At 34.8% G+C, this 18,350-nt stretch overlaps 2 protein-coding genes and 1 long non-coding RNA gene across 4 annotated transcripts in view; 1 reads left to right on the top strand and 2 right to left on the bottom strand.

Annotated features, from left to right (window-relative positions):
* Positions 1 to 492: 492 nt before the first annotated feature.
* LOC106461311 (acyl-CoA synthetase short-chain family member 3, mitochondrial-like) lies at positions 493 to 15,509 on the bottom strand (the record flags this gene model as incomplete). The annotated part of the gene is made up of 4 exons (XM_022388180.1): positions 15,099 to 15,509; positions 4,811 to 4,955; positions 1,355 to 1,543; positions 493 to 627 (listed from the first exon to the last, which is right to left on the bottom strand). Coding segments are annotated over exons 1-4 (792 nt in total), but the record flags the coding sequence as incomplete, so codon positions are not given.
* On the bottom strand, positions 11,730 to 13,563 carry LOC111086223. The gene is made up of 2 exons (XR_002610961.1): positions 13,194 to 13,563; positions 11,730 to 12,178 (listed from the first exon to the last, which is right to left on the bottom strand). It is a non-coding gene; the product is annotated as an uncharacterized LOC111086223 (long non-coding RNA).
* Positions 15,510 to 15,783: 274 nt separating the features above from the next.
* LOC111086222 (cingulin-like) overlaps positions 15,784 to 18,350 on the top strand; it is a 47,559-nt gene continuing 44,992 nt past the window's right edge. Inside the window, exon 1 of one of the 2 annotated variants that reach the window (XM_022388182.1) lies at positions 15,784 to 15,945. The gene's annotated coding sequence lies outside the window, so the exon portion shown is untranslated. Of the gene's footprint in view, positions 15,946 to 17,228; positions 17,286 to 18,350 lie in introns of those variants that run through there. The other variant, XM_022388183.1, reaches the window with a different exon arrangement.

The raw sequence follows: 18,350 nt of genomic DNA, 5'->3' as shown, positions 1-18,350 counted from the left end.
TCTCTATGAAAATGTGTCAAGGACATATAGTTTTTTTATATAAGTGAATAAATGTGTATATGCAAATTACAAACAACTTTTTGCACCAATACAAATATATATATAATATGAGTTACTAAAAACTAAAGAAGTGAACAATCTTTTTTTTTTTCATAGATGATTTAGAAAGTCTTTATGAGGAACAAAAAAAGTTTAAATGGGCGGCAACTGCTTAGTTTGTTTGTTTGTTTGGAATTAAGCACAAAGCTACACAATGGGCTATCTGCACTCTCACCACCACGGGTATCGAAACCCGGTTTCTAGCGTTATAAGTCCGCAGACATAACGCTGTGCTACTAGGGGCAACTGCTTAGTTGAGAGTGACATTTGAGGAGAAAGTCTTAGAAGACTACTCTACAAAAAAAAAAAAAAAAAGCTACGGGTGGAAAAGACGATATTTGTTTGTTCATCGATGAATAACCCTTGTTTTCAGTTTATAAATTCGACACTCACCATCTCTGGCCTGTTGTATATAATACATTTTTCAGGTTTATGCTCACACAGGTGTATTGCTTCTTCCAAAATGGGCTTGTATTCTATTAATCTGTTTGGTTCAACACCGTACGAAGCCGAAATTACCAATTTTGGCTGTAAATGAAATTTCAACAATTACCTAAAACAGTATTCAACACTTTATAAAACACACACACAACAACAGTACTTATTAATACAGCTCTCGGTGTTGATATCTTGAAAATTTTAATAATATTTTAAAAGGGTGTATATTGTTTTACTAAATAATGTTGCAGAGAAGGTGTAGAAGCAGCAGCTGTACATTATAGTGACATATTAAGAATATGGTTATCTACTTATCATGTAACATCTTGATAAGAGAACCGTTATATCAACGTGGTGTTTTTAAGTACAGTTATCTAGTTAAACAAAATAAAGTTAACATATTATATATTCAGTCATAGCACTTGCAAGAGGAAACATTAGAAGGAAATATTAACAAATTAAGGAAAAGTTCATTAAAACATTTTACTGAAGAACATTAGAATTAGAACTGTAACTGTTCCAACAATCGATATAGAAAAAAACAAAAACACCCACAGAATCTGTCTTATTAAAATTATGCACAGTCATTATATTAAAGAGACACCCTAGAAACTATATAAACGTAGCTTCTTTACTTGTAACTAGTGTTTATAGCATAAATAGTAGAGACTTGCATTTCCTGGCTTTAGGGCTGTCCCTACACACCTAATATTGAGAAAAAATCCGTTGTGTTCATAAAATATACAATGAATACTTGCATTTTCTAGCTTGTTCAGCGAAAACACTTGACCACGTTGTATAGTGACTTTGTTCTCACCTCAGTATGGTTCATTCGAATAGCCAGTTCTCGAGCAGCGAATCCCCCAAACACGACAGAATGAATTGCTCCAATACGAGCACAAGCTAACATGGCAATAATTGCTTCTGGTATCATTGGCATATAGATTACAACCCGATCTCCTCTTCTGATATTCCATTGCGCAAACGTACCTGCTAAACTAGAAACCTAAAAGAGTCGTAAAACCCACGAAGAATAAATATTTTATGAAGTTTCACAATAAAAATGGAAAACTAAGATATGCATATATATATATAAGTATGTGTGATAAAAACCGCTTTTATTAGTTCATTCGATGTTTATAATATACATAAGTGTACAGGTATAACCTATATAAAACATAAATAAAAATATTTATTTCAGTAAAACAGTATTGTAACCTGAAAAATATCCAAAAAAAAAAGAATGAACAATCAATCTGTAAATGAGATATATATAGTTACACTATTATATTTATACCGTAAAGTATATTTCAGCAAATGTACAATAAGAAATACTCAGTTGTGGTTCACGAGATTAATTACTGATAAGCACAAACAATGAAATCCAAAACAATAATATATTCAAAATATGAAGAAATATGCAATCTAGTTTGTGTTCACGATAAAAACGTTCAGATAAAGGCTTTTCATTTATTGCACTTACACGCTGATAAGTACTAAATATAGAGGGATGTTTATGATCTGTAGTAATGATACAAGCTGAGTGCAAAGGCCTTACAACCCTTTCATATTGTGCTTCATGACAGCACTATTTACGTAGTATTGTCCTGCAGCGCAATTCAGATGCAGGAGGCTTTTTCGCAATACACTAAAGCCAATGTTGACCCCTCTAGGCTTGCCAAAGATCAACTTTTCAAGGGCGGCGACCTCGAGGGCCTCTTTGAACAACCAGAAAATACAGAAGTCTATATGAGATGCCTGAAAATTATATAATATGAATTTCAATTTATACCACGCTGTTTATATTTCGTTACTACTGCCAGAGTACGATTCACAGACGATTGTTGGGTGGCCTGATTTCATATCTTTATCTATACAGTTCAACATTTCAGATATTCTTTTCTTAGAAATGTTAAACTTTCGTGCTTTTCTTAGGTCAGGTGGCAGCCTTTTTCAGGTTGGGAAAGGGAAGGGGGAGCTAAGGTGGGACAGACAGGATATTGGGGGTCTTTGCTGTCAAGATCTGTAAATCACCAGTGTTTTGGACATACTGGTTAGGGTGGATAAAGAAAGGCTAAGGCAAATTTTGGAGTTCGTGTCAGAAAGCCTTGTAACATAATCTTCTCGGAAAATATCAACTTTAACATAAGATAACATATTAACAACAATGGATTATTTGTCACTTCACGACAACCCTGCACTAACAAGATATATTTAATATAAAAAAATTAATAAACTTGCAGTGTGATCCAAATTATGATAACTCTTACATTAGAGTTAATGGTAATTTGCCAACGCCAACCAGTTATAAAACTAACCAATTGGTCCTAGTCATTCTGTAGTACCCCAACATCCACAGTACAGCTAGAAATATCAAAGAAATTATTACCATCTATAAACTGTGCTAATTTATTAAGAATGTCTCTATCGATATAATTCATAAAAACTAAAAAACATAAACCCACGAACAATCATCCTACAACACAATTTACTTGTCTTTATCCAGATCCCATTGATGTAATATTATTAACTAATTTTTTGTGTGGTACTTTATCAAAAGATTTTTTGAAGTTCAAGTCCACACCCCCTTTCATTATCTATGACACATGCAACATTCTCAAAAAAAAATAAAATAATAATTAACAGTTTAGTAAGGGAAAATTTCCTTTGGTTAATCCGTATTTAGGCGCCGTCTGCACTTGCAGGTAATTATGGTGGATTCGAAGGGCTCAGAGAACCCACCGTAAAAGTTTAGGAGCGTAAAAATAGTAAATATTCTGAAAAAATACTAACAAGCAAAGAGAAAAGGGATGTTTGTGGTGAAAGTTAAATTGTTTGTTTGTTATGAATTTCGCGCAAAGCTACACGAGAGCTATTTGCGCTAGCCGTCCCTAATTTAGCAGTGAAAGACTAGAGGGAAGGCAGCTATTCATCACCACCCACCGCCAACTCTTGGACTACTCATTTACCAACGAATAGTATGATTGACTGTCACATTATAACGCCCCCACGGCTGAAAGGGCGAGCATGTTTGATGGGACGGGGATTCGAATCCGCGACCCGCAGATTGCGCGTCGAGCTTTCTAACCACCTGGCCATGTCGGGCCCGAAGTTAAATTGATATCATATCGAATACCGGAAAATTTAATTCCAGATAAAGTTTATCACTCTAAGAATATCATTAACTTTGCTCATTCTATAAAAAAATGAAACTGCCAGATAAATTAATATGGATAAATTAAGGAAAAGTTTGCCATGTTAAAAGCTCGCAAGGTTCCATTTCCTAGAAGCTATTTTTTTATATCAATTTTTCAGTTTTTTCTGCTGTGCACCATTTTTGTACTCCGTATTCTGAATTAAAAAAATATCTAGAGCATTGTAAAGTACAAAAAATAAAAAAATATATAAGATTTTGAAAAAGGTGCAGAATTTTATTTTCGAATTCTTCAATTTTCGAACTTAAGCCGGCACTGCAGATAATGACTCTTTATCTGAATTGCAACAAAAGGATCAGAGTTTTTTAAATTGTGTAGATGCAGACCACGAAAAACACCAGGGGCAAGGTGATTGGATATATAAATTGTTATTATCACAGGTTGATAAAAGCTTTCTGTAAATTTCACAGCTGAAATAACTGTTAATTTCACCCTTTTATAACTAGTTTAGAATACATCTTTAGTAAGGTATATTCAGGTATGTTTTGTAAATTTTCGTACAGGTGTTTAATGAAATTTTTGTAAATTGGATATCTAAAGGTCTTAAATATGTACTAGTTATTTTGTTTAAGTACAGGTTACATGTGGCAATGGCTATCTCATGGAACTTTTACCAATTTGACCCTTTACCTGTGTCTACTCCTTTGTGAGTGACAATCCTATCTCAAGAAGTGACACAGACACTTGTACAAGTTGGGACGAGCTTGGGGTTTTCTCACTTGCGTATTATATTTGGAATAGTTATAGACAAAGTGGGATATCGCACTAGGACCTCTGTTTGACTCCAACGTGTAGTATTGCATTAATCTTTATCATGCCCTTGTCCTATTCAAATCACTCTGCTAAACAGAAGCTTATCAGCTTTATTTTAACATAAATACTGTTATGAATCGAGGCTTTTGTTTGTCTTGTGTATTTGTATTTCCTTTGCTGTTTGTCTTCGAAATATTCTATGCATAGCATTTTCCTAAATTTCTGCATTATGGGTACTTAGAACTATCTATCAGACATAAGAGTATCTGAATACTATGCACACTTATAAAATATTAAGAGATTACCTGGTCCTGCAACTGTCTGTATGTAATGAACCTGACTGTATTTGTTACTGGGCTATCATGAATAATAGCTAGACGGTCTCCTAGACCTGCATCCACATGTCTATCTACAGCATTATGACACACGTTCAAAAGACCACCTGGAAACCTGCAAATACAAATACCACAATTATGACATGCACACAAATGATCAAAGAATGTTAATAGCTGGATATTCTAAATATGTTCATCTATTTATTAACAATAATAAATAATTATATAGATATATTGCAAATGAGTTAAAGGTGACTGAGAGGCTATTATTTAGAATATTTATTAAATCATTGAGTGTGGTTCCTCAACGAAGTTTCCCAAAGCTTTTGGTGGCCTCAAGCTTTATCATTATGGTAGGCCTAGTTATTTGCAAGTATGACGCTCTTTGCAGTAACAGTTCACATATGCTTTACAATTACACTCAGACCATCACGTATAAACAAATAAACATTCAATCATTCTTGTAATGATTTTTTTTTCTTGGATAAGATAAAGTAATTTATTGAAAATTTGTCAACGAGAGATGATTGCAATTCAAACATGATGAAAACGTATGCTATTTCTTTATTTTTCTCAAGTAACATATTCATAAAAATACTTAAATGATTTTCTCTAACATTTAGTTTATATTCAAATATCGATAATTTGGTAAGAACGCTTTCTTATTTATAGTTTCCATGAGTCCTCCAGTGGGTCAGCAGTACGTCTACGGACTTACAACATTAAAATTCAAGGTTCGATTACCTGTGGTGCACAGAGCGCAGATGGCATATTGTGTAGCTTCCATATTTTTGACATTTCTGTGAGAAATGAGTCCACTTTTCTAATAAAATTATGACGACATATGATATGCCAACGTTGAATATTTTAAAGCTTTTTATGAACTCATTTTGGCCATAGTCGTTTACTTATCTACACAGTTTCTATTTCTTGCAGTTATTTGAAGCGTTTGTTTGTTGAAGTTAAGCACAAAGCTACAGAAAGGGCTATCTGTGCTCTGCCCACCACGGGTATCTAAACCCGGTTTCTAGTGTTGTAAGTCCACAGACATACTTCTGTGCCACTGTGGGTCTATTTGAAGCGAAATGATATTTTAAGTGTTGTCATCGTCCAGAATACCATCGAGTTGTTTCGTTGTAGTTACTTTTGTTGTTCTCTTGCAAATAGTATATAATTTGCCCGTAGGGATATTGCTGAAACATTGCATATTGTGTAGGGCAGGTCATGAACAGCAACTTCCATCAGTGGCCGAGTAGATGATATCTAAAGATCACAGTCTTTGTATGTTGTGGGAGAACAACTAGTCAAGTGGCGACACGTATCACTTATGTGTAAAATCGAGATTTGCTGTTAGTACTGAGCATCAGTTTTAGTCAGAATAGATCTACATAGAGGTGAGTAGATCAACAGAAAGTCTTCTTGAGGAATAATAACTGTTTATTGGTTCAATAATCCGGAAGAAAGACGACTGTCCAGTGTCCCCGCAAGTACGCACACTGTGATTCTTTGTTTTGCATTATAAATGAAGATTATGCTTCATTTTACATTACATGTCCAATCTGTTTGTGAGATAGCAAATTCTATTTTTTTATGGTTATGGTTGCGTTTAGCATTCATTTATTATTTCCTTCTGTCATTTAGTTTATCTGTGAATTTTTAATTGCATTAAAACGCTAACTCATCATTTAGATAATCACTGTATTTTGAGTAGATACGTATGTATGATGAAACTGACACCAGCTCCCCTAGCAGCGACGTACAATTATTAATAATGATATCTAAATTTATGATCATAAGAGGTGTACTCTTGAGACCTACTCAGTAAAAACATACCCTGCCAGAAGCTTCATCAAGAGAGAGAGAGAGCTCATTAGGTAGTTAGTGAACAATACAGTTAGTGAATTATTGCTGTTTATCACTCGATATTGTTATTAATATTGAAAGGGATTTTATGTTGCTGTATTTTTTTTCTTTCTGGTTATTTTTCCTGATTTAATTATTTGAAATAATATTGATATTTATAATATCTTTTTCATTAACATTAGCATCAAGTCCTGGCCAGGCATTTGTTTATTAAATGTGTTTTAGTAAGTGTTGAATTTATTTCTAAGTGTTGTTATTGTTGAATAAATTGCTTATTTTGTGTGTGTGTGTTGAACCCTGATTATAGCGGCTTGTTTATTTTAGACCGTTACATGTTCGCTTATTAGCTCAAAACTCAGTCGTTTAGTTAAATTCAGATTTACTTTACAATTTTCCTGATCGATCCTCCTGTTATAAAGTAGACCTGTCTAATATTTATGCGGAAATACGTTTCCCTGAAAAGATCACACGTGCTTTCGTTGTTTTTATTTTCGTGGCTTTACGTTTATTTCCTTTATATGAACTTTATTTTTGTTTTCTACGCGCCTGATTTCTTACTTTATTCAATACTCTAATCATATTTCTCAAAAGACCACGTTAAAGAAAACATAATAATGAAATGCGTTATCACAGTTCGTTAAAGAAAATATAACAGTGTAATTCGTTAAGGTGATTGTGTAACATATCATCATAGTCACCATCTTTTGGGCTCTCTGCACTCAATACACGCTTTATATGAGTTTTTTTTTAATAGGAAGTGCTTGACACATGCTAAAATATTTTCAGAGGTTTGAGTAGATAATATTAAAACGATTTTGAATACGCAAGTCACGTGATAACCACAGCCGATATAAAGTCGCATTGAAAGGCATGTATCAGAACTATATTTTGACATTGTTTGGCGTTACGTAAGTAGTGTGATGTCACTGAAACTTGATCGCTTTTGGTAAGGATATATAACAGCTCTTTCTGATGCAAAATATTCATACACTCAGATCATAAAAAATGTGTTCAGATCGGGGAATTAGAATTTTCAGACAGCGATATCCCTTGTACTTAATGGCACTAGAAAACAAAGGTGTATGGATCAACTATGGGAGCCCACGACCACCCAGAAAGAGACCATCAACAAGTCATATCCCAGCCGTGGCAAGCAAAATGTGATAGGTGAGGATCCATGAACACAAAGGGAAGTGGCAAAAGCCATCCACGTCCCTCAAACAACAATATTCAACACAATCAAGAAGAATTTCCGTCTGGAAAAGTGACATAATTCACGTGCACACAGGATATTTCCACAGCATATCCAGGAAAGGAAGACCAACTGTAAAAGTCTGTATGAATAATATTAGTCGGGGAGAAATGGCAATACGTGATGATACTCAACGAAGAGTATTTGTACCTTGATAATCGTAACAAGTCTCCTGACACTTTCCGCTGATCAATGGGTGGAAAACAAATTCGAAAAGCGGGACACAGCATGTAGTAGAACCTCTTCGAAGGGATTCACGATCATCACTGAATATTGTTAAAGAGGCAAGTTAGAGACCAGGAGAGTGGATACAAAATTCAAGGTGAAATCTGCTCACGATCAGACCAATGTTCTGGGCCCTTTGTACCACGCATAAATACCAGCTCTATAAGGAAACGAGACCAGCCGGGTATGTGTTCACCAAAATATAGCTTCCATCCATATCTTCTGTTCAACAGTGTAGTGTAATTTGGACATGATAATCTTACGGCAGAGCCTTTTTATTGGAAACTATGCTGCAGGGCTATTGTCATGACCTACGGTCGTCACATAGAACATGACTAGACTTGGCGACATGAACTCTCACGACGTGGTGAGGCTCCAAGATCGTGTTATGATAACGTACTCAACTCTTTGTACAATAGGTATTTTGGATTTATTAATCACAGTATGTATATATATAGTTACATACATACATACACACACACATAGATATGTATTGAGAATCCACTTCCTGTCTTGTCCAATGCAGATGTGTTTAGCAGTGGGATTGAATTTTAAAATCCAAGCAAAATTTACTACATAAGCTTATTGGCATCTTTATCAGGGATCAACTCAGCATTCACAAGGATTTAGCGTGGCCTTGTGGTTAGCGTGCCGGACTGTGGATCTGCGGGTCCAGCGTTCACGTCCCATTACCGCAAAACAAAACAAAAAATCGCGTTACACACCTTGAGGTCTTGAGTGAGTTATAAGGATGATGGTCAAATTCCATTATTCGGTCAGTCAAGAGAAGCTCAAAAGTTGGCGGTTGGTGTCTTTGACTTCTCACTTGTCTATCAATTCAAAATTAGGTATGGCTAATGCAATACCCCTCAAGTAGCCTTGTGTAAGTATCCGAAAACAAACATTCACAAACCTATTGTTTTTCGATGGTAAGTCTAAGTTTTATGCATCATTTTCATCTTTATTGGCATTTTATCAATCATACTTTAGGCATTATAATGTTATTATCGTTAATATTATAGTAATTTATTTGAATATATTACTTTTCTTTTAAATTCAGTTACTATACTGGTTAAACGATAAAATAAATTAAACAAACCATTTACTTGAAAATAAGATATTATGGGGAGTGACATTCTGATAAGTAGCGAACAACAACGCGATGCATGTCTGTGGAAAACGCTTTGTATATATATACTGACACCCCCCAAAAGCAAAATGCGTCTAAATTAAGTTTTTATTATTAGAATGGATGAAGGTGTGAAGAACACAATGAGTCTTATATAACTTGAGAAGAACTTTACACACAAAAAAAGTGATTTTTTATAGATTACACTACAGGCTGCCATATTTGTTATGTTTTCTGATGATATCGCGAGCAGGGGCGTAACTAGGCATAGGTACACACGCCCTTGCATATCATTTAAAATTCACGACGCGAATTATACGAGTTACACATCCTTCGATTTCTATACGACAAATCTGATTATCCTAGTTTATCTTTTATTAAAGAAAAGCGATTAAAGCAACGACCGTTACGTTATAATTATTTGAGCCATAAACAAAATTTCGAGAAAAAAAATCCAGTGATCAAAATGTAAATTTTCGCAATACTTTTTGTTTTCTGTATGTACAGTACAGTATAATTCTTTATAGATGATATAAGCAACAAACGTCAACAGGATGAGTCATTTTAAGCTTAAATGTTAAAACTTTCTCTCTTATACCCTTCCTCTTTGCATAACTCAAACTTACACCAAGCTAGGCTCCAGGCAAAGCTTATATAACTTGTAAAAACATGAATAAAATTGTGATTTTACACTGAGAATATATTTAAAACACAATGTAGACGCAACTTATTGTTGTATACTTATCTCGTTAATTTGAACGAATTATTTAACGAGGATGTCCTCTTCTTTCAGTAAACTCTTTAGTGATGAATCAGAAAGGAAATTATGCTGTACAAACAAGTGTATTTTAACTATTGTCAAATAGTCTGCATATTAATAACATTTATAGTGGTATATGCAATACTAATAAGGATAGTTGCCAAAACCTTACGTGTCAACAGCTGATAAAGACATTTACGTAATAGCTCATTGAATTCGCAGGCTTTTTTACTTTACTTTTATTATTAAATGTACTTCAGTGTCAAACAGGCGTTCAAAGTATGAAAATGTATTATCACCACGTGCTTGAGAATTTAGATAGATTACTGTTTTAATAATAATGATAAAAGCTGCCTTAATTAGCTTACCTTAACAGTTTTCTTAAAGGTTACTAATTGTTATAGTTTAGTAAGGCATTTTTAGTAATGTAACTCCTAACAGATATTCTGTTTTACACTGTTCACATGAACATAAATTTACTTTTAACGATACATATTCAAGATACAAAGACATAAATGAACTGTAAGACACAGTTCATGTTCTAAATTGCCAGCGACTCCTGGAACTATATCTCAAATATTCAATTAATTAATATAATTTTTTTTGGAAGTGAGAAAATTGTCGTTTTTTCTTTCGGATATTTGCTCAAAGCTACACAAGAGCTATCTGCTCTAGCCAATCCCGAGTTGTGAGCAAAAATTCTCAATCTGTAGTTCGCAGACTCGCTTCAGGTGGCGTAATTACAGAAAAGAAGCGCCACCTTAGTGTAAAGATTCCATTGTGATCTGCCGAGATACAACAACCACAAAAAGAATGGGGTTGTTTGAGAACAAAAAGAGAATGAGAACCACTGGACTGGGGAAATAGCTTTAGTCATTAGCACCCACGCTAACTCTCGGGCTTTCCCAATCGTCACTTTCGTAAAGCATACACGGCTCCAATGTGTGGGGTGCAATTTTGCGCAATATAACGCGAATTAAGACTTACAAATCCACAGAGCGACAAGCGACCAATAGGTCACGCTCAGTCTAAATACCGAGAAACAGTTGGAAGATAAAATCGATCACCCTGTGTAAGTAATACTGTAAGTGCACACACTGTCTTTTTCTTTGTAATAACAAAGACTGTTTGACACTTCGTGTTCAGTATCTTTATATACTTTCACATCGACTCAGTTAGTAAGAGATTTATTATTTCTTCGCAATCAATATATCGATCAGATCTCTGGTTATCAAACAGACCTATTCGATGTATCTTTAGAGTTAATTCACTTTTACCTGGATAAACCGCACATATACTAACAACGAATTTCATTAATTACTGATTTCTATGTACCATTCTTTGTTCACCATTATACTATGTTAACCTTGAAAATTCAGTAAACTTAAGAAAATCTTATTACTTGGTTTTGGTTCCGCTGCTGTTTAAGCACAAAGACTCACAACGGGCTCTTAGTGCTCTGACGACCTCTGGAATCGAAACCCGAATTATAGTGTCGTAAGCCTGTGGGCTTAACGCTGAGCCACTTGGGGGCATATTATAAATAATGTCTTTTGTATCTGATTTCATAATATTATTATTTTTTGGATGTTGTATATATTATTAATTCATATGTTCTATGTACAGAAATTAAGAAAACTGAGACCATTGAGTCATAAGATCAAGAGTCAATTCTCTTTTATTGAAAGCCGAAAAAGGCATAAATGAATTACATATTGGTCAACCAGCTTGACCTACATTATATTGTTGTTAGTTTTTAGCGCAGAGCTGCATAATGTGCAACCTGCTCTCTGTTCACCGTGAATAAATGAACAGCGGAAAATAAACATTCAAGTCCTGAAAGTTACAGCTGACCTCCCGGGAGAACCTCTACATCCGGAAAGTTATAGCTGATCTTCCTGCAGAACTTCTACATCAGGAAAGTTACAGCTGACCTCTCGGGAGAACTTTTACATCCGGAAAGTTACAGCTGACCTCCCGGGAGAACTTCTTCATCCGGAAAGTTACAGCTGACCTCCCGGGAGAACTTTTACATCCAGAAAATTACAGCTGACTACCCAGGAGAACTTCTACATCCGGAAAGTTACAGCTGACCTCCCGGGAGAACTTCTAAATCATGAGATTTTAATAAACAACGGCTATTAAATAAGCACAACATTGAACTCGTTGGTTGCTGTACTGGCGTTTTGCACGCGAACAATACAAATTGAGCCTTAACATTAAATAATTAACAAAATGTTGATCGCTTTATTTAATGGTGAATTTTGCAACAACTTATTGATCTGTGTTATGTTATTATATTTGATACTTTGCCAAGACTAAGCGTTGAGGACTCGCTCCTGTTGATCAATCAAGTCCTAATTTTTTTGTGACTGTTTCTGCAAATTCAATAAACATACTAGATTTACCCCCAACAACTACTAGTTGTTGGGATTTTGTCAGATTCCATTTTATGCAAATTGTGTTTATTGTGTTGCTAAAATTCGTAAAATATAAAATTTACAATGTCTTTGGAGACCCCGAAGCATTTTCCACACACAGGTCATGTTAAACTTATGCCCTCCCACCCCTATCCAATGACTCAGCGGCAAGCTTGAGGGGTTATAATCCCGTGGTGGGAACAGCACAGATATTCCATTCTGTAGATCTGCGCATAAACACAAACACACAAAAGTTAAAAGCACTTAGTACGTCTGATGAATTAACCCGTTTATAAATGAATTATCTGATTCTAAAATAGTTTCCTAAATTACTTAAACACCAATTTACTTATGGTCTGGGACTTTGTTGATACGGGGTCCCTAATAATGTCATCAATTGTGTAACTAATCACATTAATTAGTACTGGGGTTTCCTATGTATTTTACCTATAAAATTATTAATTATACTAAATGTCTTGATTAGTTCTTTACATTGAGTGTTGTAACAGGCAAAACATCAATAATCACTCAAAATGATGCAGTAAGCTAGCTGACTTTTCCGGTGGAGAATGGTATAAAAACAAATAGGTAATTCGAAGGTTAATCTGACTCTTCTTTACCAATAACTTCTAATCAAAGCAAGTTACTTAGTCTGATCACAAGTGAAATCAATTCAGAAAAATAACATAGTTAATTTAACATACCGGTCTAACTAGGAGTGCACAATTTTATAACAAATGTAGAAAGATTAGGATGCTCCCTCCCGTGGCTCAGCGATAACTCTGAAGGTTTATAGCGCTAAAAACCCGGTTTCGTTAGTCTTGGTGGGTAAAAAACAGGTAGCCCATTGTGTAGCTTTGTGCTTGAGAACAAACAAACAAGATTAGGATGCACTGATTCGTCAGTTGGATACCCTCGCCATTATTTATTGTTCTCGACTGCAATTTTCAGTACTTTCTCATGAGGTTCACCAACTTATGAGATTTGGGATAGCCCTAAGTTCATATACTAAGCTAAAAACGTAAAATAATCCTTATAAGAGTGAAAAATATTATAACTGGTTAGTTAGTTGTTTTGAATTTCGCGCAAAGCTACACGAGGGTTATCTGCGCTAGCCATCCCTAATTTAGTAGTGTAAGACTAGAGGGAAATCAGCTAGTTATTACCACTCACCGCCAACTCTTTTACCAACGAAGAGTGTGATTGACCGTCACTTTATAACGCCCCTACGGCTGAAAGGGCAAGCACGTTTGATGGGACGGGGTTTCGAATCCGCGACCCGCAGATTGCGAGTCAAGCGACCTAATCACCTGGCCATGCCGGGCCAAATTATAAATATATAATAATATCGTGAATAAATCTGCGATATCGTAAAGACCACCAGATGTCAGAAGTAGAAATATTATTTGCAAATGGTCTGTTTTGAGATATTATTGTCAAAAATGTTTCTTGGTTTTTCTTGAACATATTTTGTTTATTACTTCCAGATGCGGTGTTTGGGTAGAACATTGTAAATATCTCATTAAATCTCTGCCCTAACCTAATTTGGGCATTTCACCCTGAAAGGTGCAATTACGTCACCAAGAAAAAGCTTTCTTCTTGTCTTATTCTGAATTTTAGTCCAAACGACTTGTCCCCCAGCAGCACAGTGGTATGTCTGCGGACTTACAACGATAGAAACCGGATTTTGACACCCGTCGTGGGCAGAGTATAGATAGCCCAATGTATAGCTTTGTTCTTAATTTAAAGAAAAAACAATGGTGCGGCATGGCCAGGTGGTTAGGGCGCTTGACTCGCAATTTGCAGGTTGAGGGTTCGAATCCCTGTTCCACCAAACATGCTCGCCCTTTCAGTCGTGAGGGGCGTTATAATGTGACGGTCAATCCCACTCTTCGTTGGTAAAAAAGTAGCCCAAGAGTTGGCGGTGGGTGGTGATGACTAGCCGCCTTCCCTCTAGTCTTTCACTGCTAAATTAGGGACGACTAGCGAAGATAGCCTTCGTATAGCTTTCCGCGAAATTAAAAACAAAACAAACAAACCAAACGACTTTTTCTATTAGTAAAATATGTTGGTAGACACTTTTCAGAGGGAAATTGTTGGTTTTTCTTGCCCTCATAAGTTCGTAAATTATAATAAATTTAAACCACAAAAATCTAAAATTAAAACCAAATTTATTACATTCTAAGAAAAATCTTGCAGTTAATTAGCCGAAATTTTTTAAAGGTTCTACTTCGAATATTCGCGTAAAGCTAAATAAGAACTATCCGTAATGATTAGCCATAATTTTGAAATGTTAGACTAAAGGAAAATAAGCTAGTCAATAGCACCCGCCCAACTCTTGGGCTACTCTTCAGAACGAATAGTGGGATTTGAAAATCTCTCAATAACACACACACACCCATGGCCCAACGTGCTGAGCGCGATTTTTTTTTTTTTTCATTATGGCAACGGTACGAGATCCACGAACCTTTGGATTCATAATACACCATGCTAACCAATTTGTGTAAAACTTTAAACATAGTTAAATTTACTTTGGAAGAAATATTACTTACCATTATTGTTATACCAATTTAATATTCAGATTTCAGTAAAGATTCAAGTTAACATACCACTTGGCAAAAGGCGGATTTTTATTATCTAAAACTGTATCCCATTGTTTGTACCAGGTGATTTCCTGAGCAGCCTCAGCCCAAAAGCTTTCGGGATCATCTCTGGCGCTTTCGAAATGTTGTTGATATTCCTGGCTGTAAAAAGGTTGACCCTTTGAAAGAGACTTGTCCGCTGTTTCTCGTAGATCAACTCTTGGCATTTCTGAATGCCAAGTCGTCATGCCAGCAGCAAACAATCGAAAAACCTTGCTTTGACCGGATCTTGACCAAAAACAGAAAAGACTGGAGGGTCGTAACACCGAAAGTGTAAGATTTGAGATCATTGTTTATGATTCTTCGTGATCACTTCTCAACGATCCAGAACACGAATACTGGCTGTATATAAAACTAAAGAGAAATTTCTCTAATGCTGTTTCAACTCATCGTCAGCTGAACAATTTGTCACGTGCTTTCTTCTTATTTAAACGACCAATCACGTTGTAAATATAAATTAGAACAGACAGACAAAATAAATTCTATATTACATACATATCTACTCTAACTTAAATATAATCAAAATTGTACCATCCGAATGACTGAAAGTAATCTTTTAATTTTACGAATGGCATCTCTTTGGTCAATATATAAGCATCAAAAACATATACTTTGTATTTCTTTGGGACATAATCCCTTATACATAAATATATATATAGTATAACTTCCAGATAACTACCAAAAGTTTGAGGAGAAGACAAATATGTACCATCGGATAAGGTTGAACAAGGAATCATTTTTTGATCCTCCTAAAAAGTTATTTTAAATAATTGCTAGGTACGTGCGAGGAGGTGACAAAATGTAAACGAATCAGGTTAGATTACGAACTTTTAGGTTGGAATTAGTTTCGTAATGACAAGCTATTTAAAAAAATTCGGCAAACTTTGATAAAAATTAGAAATAAAATCATTTGGAATCTCTTAAATTCTTAATAATTTTGCCTTTTGTTAGTTTCATTTGTTGGTTTGAACTGGAACGTATTCTATGATAATCCCATTTTCTAATCATTTTTAAAGTCTCGTTTATTGAACACGTTTCTATTGAAGTGTGATCAATGTTAAGGTTGAACGACGATTTTGTTTGTTTGTTTTGTTGCTAGGCGCAAAGCTACCTGTACTATGTCCACGCGGAGATCGAATCCCGAATTATACCTTCCTAAGCGCTCAAGCTCAGCACTGAACCACTGGGATGGGGAAGAAGGCACCTGTATATGACCATGAATTATGCCACCAATGTAGTTAGTGAAACATGATACGACAATCTAAACATCTGTCATAGTGCTATTTTTAAAGATAACTTCAACAATAAATGCGATTGGCTAGTCATATTATTTCAAGTATATTTCATTGTTCAACTGAAATATTTTTTATTTGTTTATAAGCTTTGCACAAAGTTAAAAGATGGTTATTTGCGCATAGTCCTCCCTAATTTTGAACTGATAGACTGCAAGAAAGGCAGCTTTTGTCTGACCGAATAGTGAGACTTAACCGTTACACTTGTAACGCACCAACAACTCTAAAGAGCGAAATGCAATTTTGCAGCAATAAGAAGTTGAACCATGAATCTTCAGATTCACAGTCCGGGCATGGTAACTACTAGGCCACACCTTCAAGTGGAATAAATCTCTACTCAATGAACGACAAACGAAGAGAGTTTAGATAATGAGGATGTTCATTCAGTATGTAAACGTCATTTATTTAAATAAGATCCTGCGATCATATATCTTTTTTTACAGTACTGTGTTTGATAGTAGTAGTTTCAGTCTCAAATTTCACATTGGAAACTTCCAAAATTGCATAGATAGTACATTATATTATAAAACTGTTGTTTCTTTTAGACACTGATCCCAAATATAAAAAAATTAATAGTGATTTTCTTGTACGTTTTTTTTTTTTTTTGGAATTTCGCGTAAAGCTGCTCGACGGTTACCTGTGCTAACTGTCCCTAATTTAGAAGTGATAGACTAGAAAAATGGCCATTAGTCAACACCACTCATTGCCAACTCTTAAGCTACTCTTTTACCAACGAAAAATGGGATTGACCACCACATTATAGTGCCTTCAAGACTTAAAGGGCGAGCATATTCGATGACGGGATTCGAACTCGCGACTCACAGATTACGAGTCGAACGTCCTTACTACCACTTTAAAAAAGGTATTTAGCATATAACGTAAAGAGATCTAAAGTTACAGGCATATGAAATAGGATAACAAAATTGATTAAAATAATCATTGAATGGTTTAGCTGTGAACATTAAGTTCGATTTCTGATCAGACTTACTTTTTACTAATATAGCATATTATTTTACTGTGAATATATTTTGTTATCTTATAATTGTGTTTTTATGTTTTCGAAAATAATACCTTAAATACAGGCCACTGGTGTCCCTACTGCAAGCTTGAGGGGTTATAACGTTCAAACTGAACTTCGATTCCACTGGCGTAGCCAGGTTTCTCAATAGGGCTGGGGGTGGCCAAATAAATTTAAGAGCTGAAATTGATCTAAATTTTTAATGAAATGGTCATTAAAATAAATCAAATCAAATGTAATAATGTTTATAGAAATTGTATCTCTTATTAAATGATACAAAACGAGTTTATTATATATAAAAGCTGAAAAATAATATGTGATCAAACATGCCTAAATTTTTTTCCGGGGGGGGGTCGGGCCCACTTTGGCTACGCCTTTGTGAATCGATTCGCGCGGATAGCTAATTGTGTAGTTTTGTGCTTAACAAACAAATCTAAACTATGATATTTCATGCATTAGTAATTTTGTGGCCACAGATAAAAAAATATGTAAAGAACATTTACCCTTTTTTGAATTGTAATTATTTCAGTTGAAAAAATAAAAAATAAGTTTTTATATTTCATTTGGCTGTATACTAGAAATTCATAACTATATATATAATCTTATATGTGTAATACAAAACGTAGCAATATGTATATATTACAGCTTAAAGTGTATAGTGAAGCAGAAGATACAAGCGTTATTATAAGTTTATCTATATAGACGTATGAACATTTGGAGGTAGAATACAGTTCATCGATAAACCGCAAAACACATTGTGATTTGGATTATTCTTCTGGAAGTATAAGGGGTATATTTCAGAGTCAATATTATGACATACTGTTTAATTGGATACTTTTGTTGATGAAAGGTTAATTTCTTGATTAACATATTACCACAAATAATCCGGGGTTTGGTACTTCTGTCTTG

Source organism: Limulus polyphemus, unplaced genomic scaffold (genome assembly GCF_000517525.1).
Source record: "Limulus polyphemus unplaced genomic scaffold, Limulus_polyphemus-2.1.2 Scaffold931, whole genome shotgun sequence".
Taxonomy (NCBI): domain Eukaryota; kingdom Metazoa; phylum Arthropoda; class Merostomata; order Xiphosura; family Limulidae; genus Limulus; species Limulus polyphemus.
The sequence above is the reverse complement of the archived record's forward strand: the minus strand, read 5'-3'. Positions and strand labels throughout refer to the sequence as shown.